General features: G+C 39.2%; 1 protein-coding gene across 1 annotated transcript; it reads right to left on the reverse strand.

The window, feature by feature from the left end:
• Positions 1 to 1390: 1390 nt before the first annotated feature.
• On the reverse strand, positions 1391 to 10569 carry LOC111950761 (uroplakin-3b). The gene is made up of 6 exons (XM_023968630.2): positions 10360 to 10569; positions 8724 to 8891; positions 8287 to 8521; positions 8017 to 8099; positions 7688 to 7817; positions 1391 to 3572 (listed from the first exon to the last, which is right to left on the reverse strand). The coding sequence occupies exons 1-6, from the start codon at positions 10427 to 10429 to the stop codon at positions 3503 to 3505; spliced, it is 756 nt and encodes a 251-aa protein (XP_023824398.1). The 5' UTR covers positions 10430 to 10569; the 3' UTR covers positions 1391 to 3502.
• Between the last annotated feature and the right edge of the window lie 870 nt (positions 10570 to 11439).

Genomic DNA, 11439 nt, shown 5'->3' on the forward strand with positions numbered 1-11439 from the left:
TTTGGTTAGGAATCATTGATGGACAGCAATATTCAAACATTGTCTGTGATTTTCAAGCAAAGTCAGGACTGAGACTGGAGCACTAAGCAACACAACTTGGAAAGCCATTCTGGTCTGTTTTTGGCAGAAAAATGTGTGTAATTGTCCCGCTCTATCCCAGGGTTAGATATTCAGAAAACTCCCCAGTCCCTGCCGGTGGCAAGCATACCCATAACATGATGCTGCCACCACAATACTTGAAAATACAGGTTTCACTCTGTGTTGTATTGGATTTAACCCATCACATCTTAAGTTTTTGTTCCCATGTTTCATGAACTGAAATAAAAGTCCCCAGAAATGTTCCATATGCACAAAAAGGTAATTTCTCTCAAACTTTGTGCACAAATGTGTTTACATCCATGTTAGTGAGCATTTCTCCTTTGCCAAGATAATTCATCCACCTGCCAGGTGTGGCATGTGTCGTAGCTGAATCAGAATTAGTTAGGTAACATAGATAAATAAGATGTTTTATTTATTTTATACTTGTCATTAGAATGTCTTCTTTTGGCAGTTGCATTTTCCTTTCTTCTCTAGGGAAAAGTCACTTGGGACCCAGAGAGGGGAGAGGTCAGGCTTGTCTTTTACATGTCTGGTAATATGCAGAATATCAGAAAGGGAGAAGTCAGGTTTGAACATTGTCTTCATATGTGAATGTGTCTGTAACTATTGTATGTCCCCTCTGATGTTGCCCTTCTCTTGACCTAGTATATGACCTAGAGGCTCACTCCCCTCCGTGAGCTTGTCCAGGAGGGGGTGTATTTGAGATGGGAGTATCTAGAATTGACAATTGATATATGCCATTGGATGAGGTAATGTTTTGGTACTATGAAGTACCAAGAACGAGAAGTAGAACCTCGTCTAAGAGACCAAACTGAACGATAATTTATAGCTAATGCTATCTGGCTATGGGATACTCCTCTCTCAAGTAAAAGGCCCTTTGTGAAGTTCCTAAGATCTGTGGTTCATCATGTGAGTTGAGAGGGGTGTATCTTGGCTATAAAAGATACTAAGTATTCTTTTGTAAGGACTCTCAGAGAATTCATTTATAGACACTGAATTGATCTGAGAGTCAAAGGGTTATGGTGAAGCTCATATAATTAAAGATGAAATATAACTCTGACTTGTGTGTGGTTTGTAAACTCTCCTCATTTAGTAATACAGGAAATTACCACGACACATGTCAAAAAGCTGATTAAATAGCATGATCATTACACAGGTGCATCTTGTGCTGGGGACAATAAAACGTAACTCTAAAATATGCAGTTGTGTCACACAACACAATGCCACAGATGTCTCAAGTTGAGGGAGCATGCAATTGCCATTCTGACTGCAGAAATGTTCACCAGAACTGTTGCCAGAGAATTGAATGTATTTATTTATGTCTGTAATGAAGCCCTTTTGTACGGAAAAACTCACTCTGATTGGCAGTGCCTGGCTCCTAAGGGGGTGGGGCCTTTTCCCTGCACCCCTGCCTAGTCATGTGAAATTCATAAATGAGGGCCTAATTAATTTTTCAGTTTACTGATTTCCTTAAATGAACTAACTCAGTGAAATTGTTGCATATTGCATTTATATTTTTGTTCAGTATATATATAACAAAAATAGATATGTACTACAAATAGATTCAAACATTTAGACATATACAAACATCTTTTAAATAATCTGTTGCAGTCCAAGAAAGGTTTAAGATTGTGATGTCAGATAGATAGGGAGAGAGAAAGGCTTGATTAATTATGGTTCCCATAGACATTCGATTAAGTATTGTAGCAGTTTGCATTACAAAAGTACRTTGCAAAAGTATTCAAACCCCATGGATCTCTTCACATTTTATAGTGTTACAAAGTGGGATTAAAATGAATCGTCATTTTCGGTCAATAATATACACAAAATATTCCTTAATGTCAAAGTGGAAGATTATTATTTGTTTTAATTAAATAACAAAAATATAGTTTTTGCATTAGTATTCAACCCTTTGTTTAGACAAGCCTAAATTAGATCAGGAGTAATATTTGGCTTAACAAATTACATAAAAAGTTACCTGGACTCACTGTGTGAAATAATACGGGGTTGACATGAMTTTTAAATGACTAACCCTTCCTCTGTCCCCCATACATAGAACATCTGTAAGGTCCCTCGGTCAAGTATTGAATTTCAAGCACAGATTAAACTACAGATTAAGCACAGATTAAACTATTAAAGACCAGAGAGATTTTCGAAAGCATCATACAAAAGAGCAGTGAAAAGAGCAGTGGTAGATGGGTAACAATGACTAATCAGACATTGAATATCTCTTTAAGCATGGTCTAGTTATTCATTATGTGCATTATATATTAAACCACCCAGACACCTCTAAGATACAGTCCTTCTGAACTGAACTGTAGGACAGGAATGAAATTGCTCAGGGATGTTACAATGAGCCCATTGGTGATTTTAAAACAGCCACAGAGTTCAATGGCTCTGATGGGAGAGAACTGAGGATGGATCAACAACATTGTAGTGACTCCACAATAATGACGTAAATGACAGCGTGAAAAGAACACAAATATACAAAAAATTCCAAAACATGCATATTGTATACAACAAAGCATTAAAGTAATTTTGAYAAAAAAAAATAACCTGGTAAAGGAATACACTTTCTGCTCTAAATGCAACACATCACTGAGTAACAGCCTCCTTATTTTCTAGCATGGTGGTGGTTGCATCGGCAAATATTGGGGAGTTTCTCAGGATAAAATGAAACGGGATGGAGCTAAGCACAGGTAAAATCCTAGAGCAAAACCTACTTCAGTTTGCTTTACACCAGACACTGTGAGAGGATTTCACCTTTCAGCAGGACAATAAACTACAACACAAAGCCAAATCTACACTGGAGTTGCTTACTAAGAAGTCAGTGAATGTTCCTAAGTGGCCAAGTTACAGTTTTGACTTAAATCTGCTTGAAATACTATGGAAAGAAAATTGCTGTTTAACCATTATTCTGAAAGAGCTTGAACAATTTTGAAAATAATAATATGCAAATATTGCACATTCCAGGTGTGCAAAGCTCTTAGAGACTTACCCAAGAAGACTCACAGCTGTTATCGCTGTCAAAGGTGTTTCTAATGTGTATGGACTCAGGGAGGTGAATACTGATGCAACGTCTATCTACATTTGATTAAGAAATGCTTGCATTTTTCTTCGACTTGGACTTTAGAGTATTTTGTGTAGATTGTTGACAAAAAAATGACAATTACATCTATTTTAATCCCACTTTGTAACACAAAAATTATGTGAAGGAATCCAAGGGGTCTGAATACTTTTGCAAGGCAATGTTCATGTAGAAATTACATCAGAACATTAACATAAGGTTTAACCATATGCATCTTTCCATCCTAGGTCTCTGCTAGATGCACAGTGAAGTGTCCACATCAATGGTCACAGAAATGTCTTGAGGAGTGCTGTACTGGGCTGAGAGTGGAGGAAGTTAGTATGAGTATTGTCCCAGTATCCCAGGTCCAGTGGTGATGTCATGGCCTCCACGGAATGATCCCAAACTGTGTTAAGGGAAAGGCAGGAAACACAACGTTTCTCGTAAGGCTCACATGTTTATATGCAACCACATTATCWGGTCAGTAGAACATTTTTGTCATTTCTAACCCCAATGCTGCCAGTGCCTTGAAGTCATTTTTGTGTTGAGCAAGGTAGGGTGAAGATTCTATTTCCTAGGATATGTGCTACTATGGTATAGCAGTGTATCCCCAATATTAATTTAGCATGTTGACGCCCCTCCCCAAAATCTAATAAATGTGAATCATTTTAAATATATACATTACCATTCAAAAGTTTGGCACACCTACTCATTACAGGGTTTTTCTTTATTTTTTACATTGTATAATAATAGTGAAGACATCAAAACTATGAAATATAACATATGGAATCATGTAGTAACCAAAAAAGTGTTAAACAAATCAAATATATTTTATATATATAAGATTCTTCAAAGTTTCCACCCTTTGCCTTGATGAAAGCTTTGCACCAGCTCAACCAGCTTCATGAGGTAGTCACCTGAAATGCATTTCAATTAAAAGGTGTGCCTTGTTAAACGTTAATTTGTGGAATTTATTTCCTCCTTACTGCGTTTGAGCCAATCAGTTGTGCTGTGACAAGGTAGGGGTAGTATACAGAAGATAGCCCTATTTGGTAAAAGACCAAGTCCATATTATGGCAAGAACAGCTAAAATAAGCAAAGAGAAACGACAGTCCATCGTTACTTTAAGACATGAAGGTAAGTCAATGCGGAACATTTCAAGAACTTTGAAAGTTTCTTCAAGTGCAGTCGCAAAAACCATCAAGCGCAATGATGAAACTGGCTCTCATGAGGACCGCCACAGGAAAGGAAGACACAGAGTTACCTCCGCTGCAGAGGATAAGTTCATTAGAGTTACCCGCCTCAGAAATTACAGCCCAAATAAATGCATCACAGAGTTCAAGTAAGAGACACATCTCAACATCAACTGTTCAGAGGAGACTGATTGAATCAGACCTTCTAAAGGACACCAATAATAAGAAGAGACTTGCTTGTGCCAAGAGACACGAGCAATGGACATTAGACCAGTGGAAATCTGTCCTTCGGTCTGATGAGTCCAAATTTGAGATTTTTGGTTCCAACCGCCGTGTCTTTGTGAGACGCAGAATAGGTGAACGGATGACCTCCACATGTGAAGCATGAAGGAGGAGGTGTGATGGTGCTTTGCTGGTGACACTGTCAGTGATTTATTTAGAATTCAAGCACACTTAACCAGCATGGCTACCACAGCATTCTGCAGCGATATGCCATCCCATCTAGTTTGCGCTTAGTGGGACTATCATTTGTTTTTCAACAGGACAATGACCCAAAACACACCTCGAGGCTGTGTAAGGGCTCTGTGACCGAGAAGGAGAGTGATGGAGTGCAGCATCAGATGATGTCTTCCACAATCACCTGACCTGAAACCAATTGAGATGGTTTGGGATAACTTGGACCACAGAGTGAAGGAAAAGCACCCAACAATTGCTCAGCATATGTGGGAACTCCTTCAAGATTGTCAGAAAAGCATTCCTCGTGAAGCTGGTTGATACAATAACAATAGTGTGCAAAGCTGTCATCAAGGCAAAGGGTGAAGACTTTGAAGACTCTAAAATGTATTTTGATTTGTTTAACACTTTTTTGCTTACTACATGATTCCATGTGTTATTTCATAGTTTTGATGTCTTCACTTTTATTCTACAATGTAGAAAATAGTAAAGAAAAACCCTTGAATGAGCAGGTGTGTGCAAACTTTTGACTGGTACTGTATGTATGTATGTATGTATGTATGTATGTATGTATGTATGTATGTATGTACAGTTGAAGTTTACATACACCTTAGCCAAATATATTTCAACTCAGTTTTTCACAATTCCTGACATTTAATCCTAGTAAAAATTCCGTGTTTTAGGTCAGTTAGGATCACCACTTTATTTTAAGAATGTGAAATGTCAGAATAATAGTAGAGAGAATGATTCATTTCAGCTTTTATTTCTTTCATCACATTCCCAGTGGGTCAGAAGTTTACATACACTCAATTAGTATTTGGTAGCATTGCCTTTAAATTGTTTAACTTGGGTCAAACTTTTCGGGTAGCCTTCCACAAGCTTCCCACAATAAGTTGGGTGAATTTCGGCCCATTCCTCCTGACAGAGCTGGTGTAACTGAGTTAGGTTTGTAGGCCTCCTTGCTTGCACACGCTTTTTCAGTTCTGCCCACAAATTTTCTATGGGTATTGAGGTCAGGGCCTTGTGATGGCCACTCCAATACCTTGACTGTTGTCCTTAAGCATTTTGCCACAACTTTGGAAGTATGCTTGGGGTCATTGCCCATTTGGAAGACCCATTTGCGACCAAGCTTTAACTTCCTGACTGATGTCTTGAGATGTTGCTTCAATATATCCACATAATTTTCCTACCTCATGAAGCCATCTATTTTGTGAAGTGCACCAGTCCTTCATGCAGCAAAGCACCCCCACAACATGATGCGCCACCCCCGTGCTTCACGGTTGGGATGGTGTTCTTTGGCTTGCAAGCCTCCCCCGTTTTCCTCCAAACATAACGATGGTCATTATGGCCAAACAGTTCTATTTTTGTTTCATCAGACCAGAGGACATTTCCCCAAAAGTACCATCTTTGTCCCCATGTGCAGTTGCAAACCATAGTCTGGCTTTTTTATGGCAGTTTTGGAGCAGTGGCTTCTTCCTTGCTGAGTGGCTTTCAGGTTATGACGATATAGGACTAATTTACTGTGGATATAGATACTTTTGTACCTGTTTCCTCTCAGCATCTTCACAAGGTCCTTTGCTGTTGTTCTGGGATTTATTGCACTTTTCGCACCAAAGTACTTTCATCTCTCTAGGAGACAGAACGCATCTCCTTCCTGAGTGGTATGACGCCTGCGTGGTCCCATGGTGTTTATACTTGCGTACTATTGTTTGTACAGATGAACATGGTACCTTCAGGCGTTTGGAAATTGCTCCCAAGGATGAACCAGACTTGTGGAGGTCTTGGCTGATTTCTTTTGATTTTCCCATGATGTCAAGCAAAGAGGCACTGAGTTTGAAGGTAGGCCTTGAAATACATCCACAGGTACACCTCCCATTGACTCAAATTGTCAATTAGCCTATTAGAAGCTTCTAAGCCATGACATCATTTTCTGGAATTTTCCAAGCTGTTAAAAAGCACAGTGAACTTAGTGTATGTAAACCTCTGACCCACTGGAATTGTGATACAGTGAATTATAAGTGAAATAATCTGTCTGTAAACAATTGTTGGAAGAATTACTTGTGTCATGCACAAAGTAGATGTCCTAACCGACTTGCCAAAACTATAGTTGGTTAACAAGAAATTTGTGGAGTGGTTGAAAAACAAGTTAATGACTCCAACCCAAGTGTATGTAAACTTCCAACTTCAACTGTATGTATGTATGTATTTTTGTATGCACACACACACACACACACACACACACACACACACACACACACACACACACACACACACACACACACACACACACACACACAACACCACACACACACCACAACACACACACCACACACACAACACACACACCACACACACACACACACACAACCCACAACACACACCTGCCGAGACACGCTTTTAAGTTCAGAGTGACAAGTGTAAACGTATATTTGTAGCAAACAGAGTGAGCAGTGTCGATTAAAGACATTTTAAAAGCTTTTGATGCATTCAGAGTCCTTTGGGGGTTTTCAATTAGGTAAATGCAGATGGGCAACCCTATGCTGCAGCCTAATTATTTAAAACATATATGCTGCATCACTTGGGCTACAGGTTATAATGCTTTTAAAGATGTAAATTATATTTCAGATGGTGTCAACATAATTACATTTTCATGCATTTTGGAATAGAATGTCCTTTGCAAAAAGTCACCAGAAGTGACCTTCTCACAGTCATTCTACAAAAACAAATATCCCCCGACTAGCTTTGCCCCCGCTGCTGAAAAACATCTCAGGGTAAACTCTGGATATGGTATTGTATTGTATGGCATGAATTTTAAGTCGCTCTCGATAAGAGCGTCTGCTAAATGACTAAAATGTAAAGTACGTGTGTGCCTCACCCGTCCAGTAGCAGCACAGCTCCCAGCAGCAGTAGCAGGACAGCCAGCAGACAGGAAGAGATGACTGTGATGACCACCATTCCCCCAGAGTGCTTCCCTATCCACTCATCTATGGAGGACCAGGACCTCGCTGCACAGATGGAGATTATTCTTTTTTTAAACCTCTGAGTAAAATTGGCCTTTAAGAGGGAACACAATAAACCATTTTCAATTCAGGCCAGGGCTATTAGCTCCCCCGAGTGGAACGACCGTTAAACATCTTGTGCCGATTATAGGCTATATCTGTGTAATAATAATGTTCATAGTTTATTTTAGTGGCTTTATCTTACTTGATGTTAGAGAAATGGGATATGACCATTTAGACTCTGAGACCACTCCTCTGGACACTGGATCAATGAGGATGTACTTCACCCTGAAAAATAAGAAAATACACATTTACACGTGACCCGCACTGACCTTAAAAAGACCACAACAAATCCATCAATTATACTTTTCAATTAGTTGGGATTTAGACATTCCTAGCTGTTAAAAGTCAGTTGCTTTCAAGACTGACAATGACAAAAGCATCCTTGATGTATATTGCTATGGTATTATGATACCTGACAGTGGAACCCGGAGGTAGGATCCCATTGCAGTTGGTGTTGGTGCAGTTGCCCTCCGCACCTACTCTGAAGTACTTGATGCCAGGCAACTGGCCACAGGGGAAGTCCTTAGGGCGACCCAATTTGGTTACAAAGTACATTCTATTAGTCTGGCTGCTGAAGGCAATAGGGTATGGAGAGGCACTGACGATCTGTACTGCTACCAGCTTGTCAATGTCAAAGTTGTTGATGCCTGATGTGGAAAAGGGCCACGAGAAAAGACAAAATGATCAATGGGCTGGACAATCGTACATCTATCTAGTATCTGATTTGATTTTGATTTAGCTGCACTGGAATTGTAATCTGATGTATGAATCATTATTAATAATTGTATCAAAGTTAAGATACGTCCCTCGATGTCTTTAAATACTTTGCCACATCCAGTTGAGACCTACCTGGTCCAGAGGCGATGGCAGCCCATACTTGACAGGTGCTTTGACTGCATTTGAGCTGGGTCAGTGTGTTGAAGTAGCACAGAGGCTGGCCCAGCACAATGGTAGTGCTGGTTACCCTGCCACTCGCCTCATAGGGGAGAATCTCAGGAATATGATCCAGAGACACAACTACACAAACAGAACAGAAAAACTATTTACTACTTTTTATGCTGTACATTTTAAACCAGAGCCACAAGAAACCTCACAGTATGGCTCTGTATCAAACTCTTTTTCTCAAAGCTGGGCCACGCTGCTGTCTTAGAAGTAACATCAGAAACATTTCCGGAGAAGATATCAGTTTGTGAGTAGTTTATCTAATGGCCTCTTTCCCTAATAACCTCCCATGGAAGATGATAAACAGCCCTTAAGAGGAAGGGGTGTTTACTTGCTCATTATCTAGCTAGTGGACTAGATTCTACATTCTGAGAAACATACTCTTGATTTTGCTGTCTGATCCTGATGCAAGACATTTATACAGATGTACACCACTCACTACCAATCTACCAGGGTTTGGATGCTATCTGTGGGAGAGCATAAGAAACTTGACTCTTGTTCTTCCTCCCAGTCTTGTCATGTTACAAAATTATTGAATCTGTCCCTAGTCTCAGACAATGGGAGGACAATACATGCTCAAATGATAATTACTGTAGAAAGGTCTAATTATGCTTTCTCAGATTGTCATTACTTTCATATGGATAATTGTATTCACTACAGTAACTATTAATATCATAACTAGCTGTACWGATCTCTGATGCTGCAGTAAAAGTGCATACAAATCTAATTTCTTGTTTTGGATAGTGAAAATCCCACACGTATGTAGTGGCTCAATGAGGAGCTAGGCCATGGTGTATACAGACAACATTTGCACTGCAAACATCTCTTAAGGTTGAACAGTAAAACATGCGGGGGTAAGCACCCTGAGCAGGAGAAAGCACCATGTCCATTTTCCTGAAAAACCAGTCTATCCTATTATTTATCATCCACGAGGAATTTTTCCGTTCGAAAAATATTGAATGGTTACAAGGGCATGTTTAGAATAAGGACACATTTCACATCCAACTAAAAACAAACACTTATATTCAAGTAACCATCCTTCACCTGTTCGTGCCGCTTTTAATGTTGCCCAAAAGCATAATTTATGGAGTAAAACAGCCCTAAAAACGATTCTATGACCTATTCTACATCAACAGCATTTATCAATTTTAGCTTATCAATTGATATTGATAAGACCAAATCGAATCATTCAATCTGTTAATAAAACATGTTAACCAGTATGGCTACATAAAGCTATAAAGTATTGTTAAGTATTCTGTTTACGATCATCAAACATTGATTTGGGTCTTGTAACACTTTGATCTTTATTAGTGATAGCCTATGTACAATAACTTAAATATAATACAAACTAAATTAAGAGCATTCTTTCAACATGATAGCCTGTATGTACGTGAAGGGTGGTTAGAATAAAATAAAGTATTAGGTCTATTCAAAAAATTGTGGCATATTAAAAGATTAACAAACATTGTCCAAGTTATCAATAAAACCCTGTGCTCACATCACTACCTCCCCCGAAACATATAGGCTTGGCTGTAACACTTACTTTGCGGTCGGACTACGAACAAAAATGCACTGAAGAAAGATGTATATGATAACATGTACGTCCAAGACATCGCAGATATTTTGGGGTTGATACTGTCAAAAATGTGCCCCCGATGTTTCTACTATTAGTATTTCGCGCGACAAAATATATTTTCCAGTAAGTTACCGTGCCTTCTCTGTGGTGTGTGCAGGTGAACTAAAACTGTAGGTGTTACGTTAGTAGTCTGTGGGAGTTCACAGTTCCCGGAGAAACGCTATCAAACGTTTGTCAAGGACAAAACTTTAAAAGTATAATTAAATTTGCTAAATTATAACCACAAAATCGTAAGCCTCCAATGTTAATATAAGATTAATAAATTCCTACAAAAATAAATAAATGCCAGTTTACATGGGCTACTGTACATACTTATACTCAGGGCCAGACCTATGAATAAGCGATATAAGCGGCCAATTTGGGTCCCGCCACCAAAAATATATACAAAACTTAGTGTTGAGAGTTAAAATAGTAGAATACACAAGGTGATGTTTAAAAATTTGTTTCTGCATCATAAAGGTCTACCTGAACCAGAATGCCTGAGACCCCAGCGGGTCCAGGTCCAGAATTCTAACTTGTCCCGCTGTCTGAATCAMGTCCTGTTTGATTGTCATCGGGTCTTGGGTCTATGTAACTACAGCTGATAGACCCGAGTGGACCTGACCATGGATCTACATAGCTTATAGCATATTTATTTTATGCTAATAAGGTTAATTTATTGAGTTATAGAAGGCCTAGCCAACATTTAAAGATCTATTGTTAACCAGAAAAGCAATCAACCAATCAAATGTATTTATCAAGCCCTTTTTACATCAGCCGATGTCACAAAGTGCTGAAAGTTCAAATTTGGCTGTTAAACATAATTTTGTCACTTTGGTCCAATCGGGTCTGGTCTAGAGCCGGACTTGTTAGGGTACGGGATCTAGGACTGGTTGTCCTAGGGTCCATTTGGGTTTGGGTCTGATTGTTCCGTTTGGGTCTGAGTCCCCTCCTTTTTTATTGATCGAGTCAGTAAGGGTACGGGTCTGATTGTCCTTGGGTCCATTT

This window comes from Salvelinus sp. IW2-2015, linkage group LG23 (genome assembly GCF_002910315.2).
Source record: "Salvelinus sp. IW2-2015 linkage group LG23, ASM291031v2, whole genome shotgun sequence".
Taxonomy (NCBI): domain Eukaryota; kingdom Metazoa; phylum Chordata; class Actinopteri; order Salmoniformes; family Salmonidae; genus Salvelinus; species Salvelinus sp. IW2-2015.